The sequence below is a fragment of the Theobroma cacao genome, chromosome 1 (genome assembly GCF_053813885.1).
Source record: "Theobroma cacao isolate CCN51 chromosome 1, ASM5381388v1, whole genome shotgun sequence".
NCBI classification, from domain to species: Eukaryota; Viridiplantae; Streptophyta; class Magnoliopsida; order Malvales; family Malvaceae; genus Theobroma; species Theobroma cacao.
The window spans coordinates 31,823,098-31,834,419 of NC_142639.1; the positions used below are offsets into that span (position 1 = coordinate 31,823,098).

General features: G+C 36.0%; 2 protein-coding genes across 6 annotated transcripts; both read left to right on the plus strand.

Moving 5' to 3' along the window:
* Positions 1 to 410: 410 nt before the first annotated feature.
* On the plus strand, positions 411 to 7,527 carry LOC18613078 (fanconi anemia group F protein (FANCF)). 5 transcript variants are annotated; one of them, XR_016026972.1, is made up of 11 exons: positions 411 to 899; positions 1,065 to 1,163; positions 1,258 to 1,715; positions 2,028 to 2,229; positions 3,089 to 3,259; positions 4,381 to 4,481; positions 4,865 to 4,933; positions 5,042 to 5,082; positions 5,878 to 5,993; positions 6,830 to 6,959; positions 7,079 to 7,527. XR_016026972.1 is itself a non-coding variant. In XM_018129992.2 (10 exons), exons 1-9 carry the CDS (start codon positions 732 to 734, stop codon positions 5,958 to 5,960), a joined length of 1,392 nt encoding a protein of 463 aa, XP_017985481.2. In that variant the 5' UTR covers positions 411 to 731; the 3' UTR covers positions 5,961 to 5,993; positions 6,830 to 7,527. The 5 variants fall into 5 exon arrangements, 4 of the variants coding, with proteins under 4 accessions (XP_017985481.2, XP_088663222.1, XP_007050186.3 ...); XM_018129992.2 differs by having other exon boundaries at positions 6,830 to 7,527; XM_088807096.1 differs by lacking the exon at positions 6,830 to 6,959 and having other exon boundaries at positions 6,960 to 7,527.
* Positions 7,528 to 9,248: 1,721 nt separating this feature from the next.
* LOC18613080 (acid phosphatase 1) lies at positions 9,249 to 10,753 on the plus strand. Its single transcript, XM_007050126.3, has 3 exons — positions 9,249 to 9,668; positions 9,957 to 10,166; positions 10,408 to 10,753. The coding sequence occupies exons 1-3, from the start codon at positions 9,289 to 9,291 to the stop codon at positions 10,583 to 10,585; spliced, it is 768 nt and encodes a 255-aa protein (XP_007050188.3). The 5' UTR covers positions 9,249 to 9,288; the 3' UTR covers positions 10,586 to 10,753.
* Positions 10,754 to 11,322: the final 569 nt, after the last annotated feature.

Here is an 11,322-nt window from a genome sequence, read left to right on the forward strand (position 1 = left end):
TAATACAAAATAATTAAGATCAATTAAATTTTTTTTATTAAATATTAAACAAAATTTTCACACAAGAAAATCTCTAATTTTTTTAATTTCTAATTTATGATTGATTTACTTAACAAACCAACATAAAAATATGATGAAAAATATATAAATAAATAAATAAATAAATAAAAAGATTTAAATATTATTTATATATAATATTCTTAATATTAAAAAAATGTTTTGGATGTATTGCATAATTAATAAATGTTTATATTTTATAGTATGATGGCAGAAAGTTATTGAAGATGGAAAATTTTATAATTCAAAAAAATATTTATGATAATTTATATAACAATAAAAAAATATTAAATTTTTTAATAAAATGTATTTTATACAAATAAAATTTTCCATTACCAAACTGAGAAGAAAAATATTCAAATTTCATTTTCTTTTTTCATTTTTAGGCTTTAGCCTTTTGAGAGTCGATCAGTTGGGGCGGGAAAACTGAAAATCCCCAACTCAGAGCGTTGGCGGTCTTCTCTCCAGAGTGTCGGAGTCTCGACCTTCTTTCTTCTGTTCTATTTTTCTCTCTTTCACTTCCGTGAAAAGTCCATTGCCCGTCTTTAAACACTTAACCAGGTGCGACCCAAACCGAGCTTGGCTTCAAACCTCTTCCCAATTTGGTATCTCGTTTCGGAATCGGCATAGTTGAGAGCAGAAATTAAGAGAACCAAAGAAAAAGAAAAAACAGAATGGGATGGAATTACCCAGACATATCGTTGGAAGAAATGATGAAACTGATAAAAGGGTTTGTAGATATACTCATTTTAGCATCTGGGTATCAATCATCTGGTCTTCTTGCCCACTGGGACTCCGACAACATCAAGCGAGCCTTTCATTGGGCTCTCTTCTTTGAAAACGTCGGTACCCTCTCTTTCTTCTCTAAAACCTATTGATTGGCTTATTCCATTCGATTTAACAAATTTAAGATCCTTTAATAAAAAATTAAAAGAAATTCCTTTTCATATCTTTGTTGGGGAAATGCAAATTATATTAATTGAAATTTCTTTTATTATATTGCTTAGGTCTTTAGGCGTTTGAGAAGCTTGGATGTTTACCGAGAGTCTTTAGAGGAACTTGATGCAGCGCTATTCGAAATGGCATCCCGTCCTTCCTTCCCTCAGGTGGTGGTCTTTATACATCTTGTTTTGTGATATGCTAATTGAAATTCTATGTGATTGAATTGTTATTAGTATCAATCTTTTTTAATGGTGGCAGGGTCTTGCACATTTATCATCTGCTACTCTTAGAAGGGCAAGAGGTTATATGTTGGAACACTTACTCCATAATTTACCATTGAGGGATTCACATCTTAAAGCAATCTTGACATCAACCATCGAGATGGACCTTAGTGCACTTTCAGAGACAGAACATGACTGTCTCAATGCGTATTTGAATAAGTTGACACTGCAAAATAGACTTTGTATGGGGAATTTGTTTACTTCATCTCTAGATGTAACTCCAACCATGGAAACTGAAGACTCTGGCAGTGATAATTTTACTAAACTTGCTGTTCAAGAACTCTTCAGGAGGCAATCTGCAGTGTCATGCATATCAACTATTGAGGAAGGAGTGAATATTCTTTCTAATGCTGTAAGACAGAGCAGCTGGACTGAATCTGACTGTAGCTTATTTAGAGAAAAAATGAAGCATGAAAGTCTTCCAGCTTTACTGCAGTATGTACTGATTTTTCTTGCTAGTAATTCCATGTTGAAAACATGATAGCTTAGAAATTTAATACATTAGTGAAAGCTTAGTTCTAGAAAGGTAGTGAAATCTGTTTGTTGTCTTAACATAACCATCTGACTCTTTCTAGAAGACTACCTTTCATTCTCTTTGAAATCATGGATATCCCTTGTTAGTATGTCAACTCACAATTTTCTGGTGCGTTAATTACAATCTGTGAGTTACATTTGATAGATCAATTACTTCTAGTCTGCATCACTTTTCTTGAATGTCTAAGCCAAAATATTTATCTTTGTACTTAGAAGTGCAGATGCATCAGTTGCTGTGTTCACATGGAACCAGTGGAAGTCAAGGGCTTTGTCATATTTTCTTGATAAGAGAACTATTAGATTGGTTTCTGGTGCCAGTTTAATATTTTCAGGCACTAAGGTACAATGGGGGAAAGTGTTTGGACAGCTGAACTTTTCTGAAAAAGATAGCAACTGTGATATACATGAGGCAATTGTAAGTTTGTTCTACTTGATATAATTGATAGTGATGTAAGGTTGTGTGAACTTTTTATTAAAGCGTGCTTGACCATGGTTGATGTGTATCCTAGCTATGAGTGTCACTTGCTTGCTCATGTCTATACTTGTCTAGTTCTTGCTCTTATGCTTGTGCTATGTTTTTGGCTGTCATGTCATTATGTCCATCTACATGTTGCAAGTGGCAGCTATGCTAGTTTGGGAGGCTGGGGAAGTAAGAAATTTTGGCAGAAAGACACCAATTTTATGTTACCAGTAAATATGCTATCCTCAGCAATTGTTTGCCATTTGTTTATTTGGACTTTGAATGAGTGATTGACGTTCCAAGATGTTTTTATTTATGATCATGAGTAAAAGAAAAGCATATGTGTTTCTCTTTTTTACTGTTTGTTGTTGCATGATGTTTATGATAGATGACTTATCACTGCAGTTCTATGAAAGTAAAGGGACTTGAAAGCTTGTTTTAACTCTTGGGAAAAGGACAGTGGTTTTTACTTGCAATCAGTTCGGGACACTTTTAGCCACAGTAAACATTAAACTCTGTCTTTTATCTGCAACTTGACTGCGGCAGAATTTCATTTTGTTTCTTGTTTACAAGAGAATAGTTTCAGTTTTCATCATTGATAACAACTGGTTGTGATCAATTAATTGCACCTAAATCTTAGTGTGAACACTAATATCTTTGCTTAGCCAAGATTGGTTTTGGTCATATATAGATGTGGGGTCTATTCAAGTTTTTAATGTGGGGATTTATCTTATGTGAGTCTTTTTCCAGAGGGTATTTATTTTCATTTTAAGCTCTAATTCATCTTTTTCCCCCTTCTTGTCTCTTGGAACAGGAGCTTTTATTACTTGGATGCATTGCAAGCAGATGGAATTACATAATTGAACACTTAACTTCAGTATCTTATGATTCTGTTACCATCTCAAAGCAATATCACATGCTTGCTAACTCAGACTTTGGAAAGTCTCAAACTTTTAATCAAAAAGAGGATATAATGAAATCAAAGGTATCTTTTACGGGTGAATTGTAGAGATCAAAGAATGTTCCATATGCCTGTTTTGTTGGAGTACAACCATCTTTAGTGTACTTGTGTTTATGTTTGTGCATATGTATGTATACATGTAAATGTCTGTGTGCATGTATGTGTCTATGCATGTAGGCATGTTTGTATGTAAGTATGTATTTATCTATGTAGGCATGTATTGGAGGAGCTTAATTGTGTTTGATCTTATCTAAGCATTAATTATTGTTTTTGTTAAGTTCATTATTTCAACTTTCTTTGTTATTCTAGGGTTTTTTGTTAATAAGAGTAAAGGTGGTTTTACTCTTTTATTATTGTATTATAAGGAGGTTGATAATTTACAGTCCATGGTTCAATGATTGAGCCCCAGATGCTGCGGAAGTCATTGGTTCTTGTGCCTGCAGCCATGCTGATCTCAGAATCTCAAGAGATTTTCCATATGCTCCGAGTTCTTAAAACCCTTGATTTTCATTGGAATGGTCCTGACTTTTAAATTATCGTGTAGAATATAGATCCTAAGCTCCATGATATAGTTTAACTGCATTTCTGACTCCCTGTTTTCTTATTCAAAGTCACTCAACTATCCTGTCACACTTATGGTAATCCTGCCATTTTTACCACTTCTTTAGCCAAGAACCTATCATCACTGGACAGATGCACAAAAAACATTTGGAAATTTTTGGCTTGATTGGTGCTGAAAAGCAGAGAGGAACCTATTAGCCTTATTCTTGTAGTTAGCTTTTATCTTTTTTCCTTATCTACTGCATAAAAATTATTGCTTTGTGAAGTCCAAATCGTTGTAGTTCTATTTCTGTCACATTGGATATCTTCAGTGACTCTTTTTGAGTAGGCTATGCAACTTTTGCAATAGACAAAAAATATCGAAAATGAGTTGAAAGACGGTATTTTGCCCCTGAGTCCAAGTAGTGTGCTTTACATCTTTAATTGTAGTGCAAATTTGTTCTGTGAGTTGTTCTGTATTTTGTCTGTTTTTGAAGCATGGGAATGTTGTTATATTGGACTCTAGCTCCAAACCAGTTTTGTTCTTGCTTTTAATCTTCTAGTTTGGCTCACTATTTATAGTTTATTTTGGTTGTCTAAATTAGGAAGCTGGCATTCTCGATTTTCTGATGGGACTCTTGGGTGGTCAAGTTCATCTGTTGTGGAAATCATCCCCTGCCCTTACAGCAATTTCACTTCCATCCTGGTATTATTGATCTCTGTGTGTGGCTTTGGATAATTTGAGTCAGCTCACTTTGTTGGAATAGATAATTAGGAAATTACAGACATGTTAGACTGTGAACAATAAAACTTCGTCTTTTATGCTTGTTTAAAATTTACTAGATAACACAATTTTAATATGAATTTTAATATAAGGCCTATTGCATATACCTACCAAGGCAGAAATTAGTTAATACGAATTAGGAACTCATATTTAAATAAATTGATGATGATTGAATATCTCTATATTACCATGGAATGGTTCAATTTCCATTTGATTTTAATTTTAATACTGACCTGTGGACATATCTAAGAGTGCTTGCAGTTTGCCTGCTCCATGATTTAAGATGACTGTAAATGGTATTGCAGGTCACCCTTATTTAGACTTTACCTGAGTGAAATAGATACTCAATTCAAAGGAAATCCTTCCACCATGAGGTTTGGCATCTGTAAATCAAATTTTAATTCTTCATTATAATATGACTCATTGTTTCGATCCTTCCATGACAGCATTTTCATCTTCAATTCCTATATTTTGTCTTGTAGATGCTGCAGTTGTATTCAAGATTGGAATGAGCATAAAGACTGTGAGTATATTCAGCTCTCCATCTTCATATTCTTTTCATGCATGCTTTTATACAGCATCACGATGTGCAATGTAAATTTTACGTGCCTTGCTGAAACTATATACCAAATGCCATAAGGTTTAACTAGCTATTAGGCTGGTGGCCTTATGATCTTGTTCCAAGCAGACCTTGAGAAATTAATTTGTTGAAGTACAAGCCTAAAACTTAGAGAGTTACTTTTCTGCATATGCATGGTACACATGCAATTTCGTCATTTTTGTCAGTCAACTCTCAGTGTCAACAATTATGATCTCCGAATCTGTTTATAATTGCTTTACTTGTTCCCTGCAGGTGAAAATTAAGAAATAAGTAATCAAGGTTTTTGTTTAATATTTAGGTAGCTTTCACAGAAGCAGTTATTGACTGTATTTATGACTAAAGCAAGGCTAGTGTTTTCTACTCGAATGCACATTGCCTAGCTGTTGGCATAAGATGGCCTGTGCTTATGGAGATCTCTTTAATAGATTATAGTGCCAATGGCATACCAGAACTTGAATCATGTTTATGTGATGAAAGCCACAAGTATAACTTCAGCAAATGACATAGGTCTGTTAGCTACATGAAGAGTGAAATCCTGGATGCAAACAAACCTTACATCCAGTGTATGGGTAATCAACATAGGGACAACAGGAACTTATTATTATTTCCAGCTATCTGTTTCTTCTTTATTGAGGATTCTATGCTTTATGCCAACAGAAATAGATCACTCTAATTTTTGTTTGGATATTGGACATCAAATACATGATGTCTTCCCAGGTGAACTTGCTGAGAGAATTTGGTGTCTCTACATCTTTCATGTTTGTGGTGCTCAAATGATACATGGCACATGTGGTGCTTGATAGCTGAAAATTGTCAGGCTGGTCTTCAATAAGGTTCCCTCTTTCTACATCTATTGCTGAAAATGGCATTTCATTTGCATATACTTGTAGCGGGAGGTATTTTTTTTTTATCTAAATTTTTGTTGTTACATATCACATTTGGTGTTAACTGTATGTAAAACATAGGCCAGGTTTTTTAAATAGACATTTGAGTTGAATCTTAGTATTTCAAAGATTCACAATGCCTAAATGTGATTGTCCCACTTTGTTATAATCAAGCAGAAAGAGAAAGGTTGATTTGGGTATGGTAAGAAGGTATGGAACTTGATTAGGAATTGATATGATCACGTATTTATCACTGTCCCCCTCCCCTCTTCTTTTCTAGGGAAGTGGTAAGAAATGGGAAGATTGTAAGGCTTTAAGACAGGTTCATTGTAATCTATGAAACAAAGGATAAATTCATATTTGGTAAGCAAAATCCACTTGTCCAGAGAGAAATTTCAACCAATAAAATATAGGGAGAAATACAAAATTATAGATGTAAAATACTAGATTGGCTATTGAAACGGTTTTCTGTAAGTAAGAAGTTAGCCTAGGCCAGTAGCTGAAATCATGGCAAATCTTTTGGGTTCAATTCCTAATTATTTGTGGAAGAAAAATGTTGTAAATGGTAAATTCTCTCTTTCCTCACACGTTCCTGCTTTTGAGATGCAATCATTTTGCATGTAAAAGACTACAAGGAGTTAAGTCTGAGTGGAACATTTTCCTTGAAATGCTTCTAGGTGTTATCTTTATCATTCATATCAAACTGAACTATGTAGGTGGGTGCGTCAACTTTATCTCTTTCTTTTGTACAATGAAAGGGTGATGAAACTTATTGTTGCATACAGTGATTGGTGGTGCCTGTTTTTGTTACAAGTTGCTTTTACTAAGCATCTGTTTGTCAGCCCCACAAAACTATTTTCACATCTTTGTGGGCCTTCCTCCAGATCAAGTGACACCGAACCTTTTGATAATTAGGTCACTCTTTTTCTCTCTTTTCCCCTCCTCCTTTCGGCACTAGAAGAGTCAGATTTAGGCATGGACGGCATAACTTTTAGTCACAGCAAACCTAATCTTGGCCTCTCTATCTCCTGTAGATGCTTGCCAGAAAGTTCGCTGTGAGTAAACCAGAAGCAAAACCACAAATGATAAACACTAGCAACTTTTTTCAAGGCTAGACAATTTAAAAAGGTGCTCATTACAGACATCACATCACTGGCAACTAATCTTTAGACAAGGATGACCTAGGAATGATGGCAAAGCAAAGTGGAAAGAACTATGGGTGATAATGATTCCGATTTCAGACAAATGGCAAAGTGCCATCTAACATCTTAGACAGTGATGTCTTCTGGTGGGAATTAGATGCATGAAAGGCTCAATTCATGCCTTCTTTGAAACTCTATATCTTATTGTTCTTGTTGCTTTTAGCCTTGCAATCTTCTCCTTTAAGTGGTTACATACTGAGAAGTTAGTTAGGAGTCAGCACTGAAAATTCTGAAAATGCAAGGCTTGAAGAGAATCCAGTTCTTGAAGTGGGAAAAGAAAATAGCAAACGATGGATATGCAGTCAAACTTATCAGTGTTCAGAGTAGGCCAACTTTGTGTTGTCGCTTAAAATCGTTTGTGTTGAAGCAGTTTGTGTGGAAGCTCAAGTCACAGTGGAGGCAAGCCTTGAGGTTGCAAAGAAGCAGCATGCAGTTCAGTTATGACCTGCACAGCTATTCTCTGAACTTTGATGATGGGTTTACCCATGAACATATCATACTGAATTCAATACGCTGAATTCTTGGCTCTTTTCTTCCAATAAGTCATGCTGATTGTTTTCAGTCGTTTTTGGGGGGCAATTTGATACATAAATAAAGAAGGTTTTGCCATTTTATGTGTTTATTCGATTTTCTGTTGGCTTGACTGTTGTCAGCTGTCTCCCTACTTGATTTTTTATGATAACAGCTGTAATTAGTATCATACAAGAGGAGAGAGACCATGTATTTCTTTTCTGTAAACATGAATTTTCAGGCATTGTGCAATATTCCTGATCCATTCACAGTTTTCTCCTTACCTTGGTTGCCAAAAGGCGTTATCTGGGTTTGAACGTTTGGGATGGTTGCAGGCTTTCTTTTCCCTGATTCTTTTCTCCATTTGTTTCTTTCTATCAGCAACTAAACCAAAGAAATGATATCATGAAATGTGATTTCCATGGGATAATTTACAACTTTATTAAACCCTCTTCTTCCCCCAAGAAAGAGTAGTAGTTACGAGATGATGGTCCAGATTTAAAATCTCCTGCATTGTTACTCCATTTTTTGGAGCAAATTTAAGAATTCTCTGAGCTTAAGCGACGGTGTTGGCTACATGTGTAATCGTCAAGGAGTTATGAAGCCGGAATCCATAACTTCAATAATTCCAGGCATAAGCATATTTAATTGCGTTTGCATCCAAGCTCTTTTTTGGAAGGAAAAAGAAAAAAGAAAACTGGCCCATTCACCAACCATGGATTCTACTTCAACTCCCCCACTTCAGCTCTCAAAAAGATAAAATAGACAGGTCCTTGAGCGACGCGTTTAATAGTTTCCTTGGGGCCCCTCCACCGGCCACTATCCACTGCTTTTTCTCTTTTTGTCAGCACCGAAAACAAGACATAAATCATCTAATCTAGTATTCCACTATTGCTTGTCATCAATTGAAATGCTCAAAACTAAAAAACTAGACATTTGTGTCTTTGTCTCAACTACAAACATGGAATATCAATGTTTCTTCCTTTCAAATTAATCATCTTTGCTCTTGGCATCCAATTAGTATTTTCTAAATTTCAACAACGTAGCAAACTCATGAAGCACCAAACACAGTTCTAATTCTACCCAAAACACAAAAGGCTAAAAGCAAGGCAAATCCGTTCTACTCCGTGTTATATGGCAAGACTTACGGCATAATTGGGAAATTTTTTTAATAATAGCTGGCATAGCATCAGACGCAGAGGGATCCAAGGCTGAAAGAAGCTGTGCGGCTGCGCCTTCTAACGGTACATCATGCCAGGTTAATCCAAATGGCATGGGGGGAACAACATGAGCTGGGCAGCATCATTTTACTTAGCCTTTGGTTTGTCCATACATTCAATAACCCTCAATTCATTTACTATCTTCCATTTTAATAAATCATCATTCCATGTGATCTTCCGAAGCCAGAACATGATTGCAGACCCCACCTCCCCCATGTGCCCCCTTTATGTGCCCCATTAACGTTCCTAATCCATCAGTCTTCAGTCAGCATCCCCCCCCCCCCCCCCCCCCCTCTCCCCCTCTCTCTGCGAATGGCAAGAAAAACCCTGCTCATTTTGGCATTGGCAAACCTCTTAATTGGCCTAGCTGCTGCAGACTGGAACATTTTGAACCAAAAATGGAAAAATGCAAGAGGAGATAGCTTGAAAAACTACTGTGAAAGTTGGAGGATCAATGTTGAGCTACACAACATAAGGGAGTTCGAAGTAGTGCCCCAAGAATGCGTACATTGCATCAAGAAGTACATGACTTCATCTCAGTACAAGGCTGACTCTGAGAGGGCAATCGAGGAAGTGACACTATACTTGAGCAGCTGTTGCTCTTTGGGAGGTGACGGTCAAGATGCGTGGATTTTTGATGTTGATGACACGCTCATTTCTACCATTCCCTACTTCAAGAAACATGGTTTTGGGTAAGATCGATCCTGCTTAATGCTGTTTTTGGATATTGTCTAGTATTTGAGATGGTCCACTGTGTTTAAAGAAAGCATATCACATGGTTCATTCGCTTTCTCATTTTTCTTCAGACAATGGGACCTGGTACTGTTCATTAATATTGAAACTCCTAATGGATCTACATAGTAGGTTAGGAATTATTGTACCTGAGTTATGGTACCACAGTCGCATAAAATATTGTCAAGTAATTTGGTTACATACGAATTTGCTGAACAAAATCCGATTGCTGATTGAAATGAAACCAGGGGAGAGAAGCTGAATTCAACTTCTTTGGAGGCATGGATGAAAGAAAGCAAGGCACCAGCTCTAGACCACACACTCAAGCTCTTCCACCAGATCAAAGATAATGGGGTTAAAATCTTTCTAATCTCTTCAAGAAGTGAAACCCTTAGATCTCCTACTGTTGATAACCTCATCAAGGTTGGATACCACGGATGGGCTAGTCTCATCTTAAGGTAAGCAGCCCACCCAACTCCATCATTTCGCTGTGTTGAAGATCAAATTTTACCTCAAAAAGCCTCTGGAAACTGCAGTTGTAACTATAGTGATAGTTCAACTGCCATTTCAGAGAGGACATGGTTAAAAGTACTTCGTCAACCTAGTCGTGTTTCTCCTTTGGCAGTTATGTTTTGATTGACTTTGATTTCTTAACTTCCTGGCGATCTATCTGAGAGATTTGTTAAACTCTGACTGAAGGGGTCTTGACGATGAATACATGCAAGTGCAACAATACAAGTCCCAGGTGAGAAAAAGATTAGTGGATCAAGGGTACCGCATATGGGGCATCATTGGAGATCAATGGAGCAGTTTAAAGGGCCTCCCAGATGCAAAGAGAACATTCAAGCTACCAAATTCCATTTACTACCTGTCTTGAAACTTGACCTGAAATTCTGCTGAATCAATTATAAGCATGCCTAAACTTTTACAATCTACAGCTTTGTACTCGACTTAATCAAAATTAAACATCGGTTATTGTTGTCCTTGAGCTTTGTATTTGCTTGTGGTTGTTCAGTAATAAATATGTTTATATATTTCAATCGCAGAGCAGTCGGTTGCATAACTTGTTACCATAGATGCTATAGCACCTATGAATTCCCAACTCTCAATTTCAATTAACATTCACTATCTACAGCCAGATAGAAATTACAGTGTTTTATGTTCTATACAAAGCGGTTTATTCTGAAGCCCCTTGCTCAGCAAGGTGGTGCGGTGCGGTTGAGTGCCCTTCCAACCGCGCTCACCGCACAGAGGGCACTGCACCCAGGGCTGGCCCTAGGGTGAAGCCACCCAAGCAAGGGCTTTAGGTCTCTAATTTGGAGAGGCAAAATTTATAATTTTATAATAATTATAATATAATTAATTATATTAAAAAATATAAAAATAAAAAATAATTCACCAAATTATTTGTTCTTTTATTTTTTTAATTATATGCTTAATAAATCTCAATTGTCTATTATTTTTTTATTTTTAGAATATTATTAATTCACAACTATATTCTTTTATTTCTAATAAAATAACAGTTATATGTATTTAATCATTTTCAACAGCTATTTTTTTTCTCACTTATTTCTCTTATTTTCAATTAACACGTTTAATGATTTTCAACAGCTA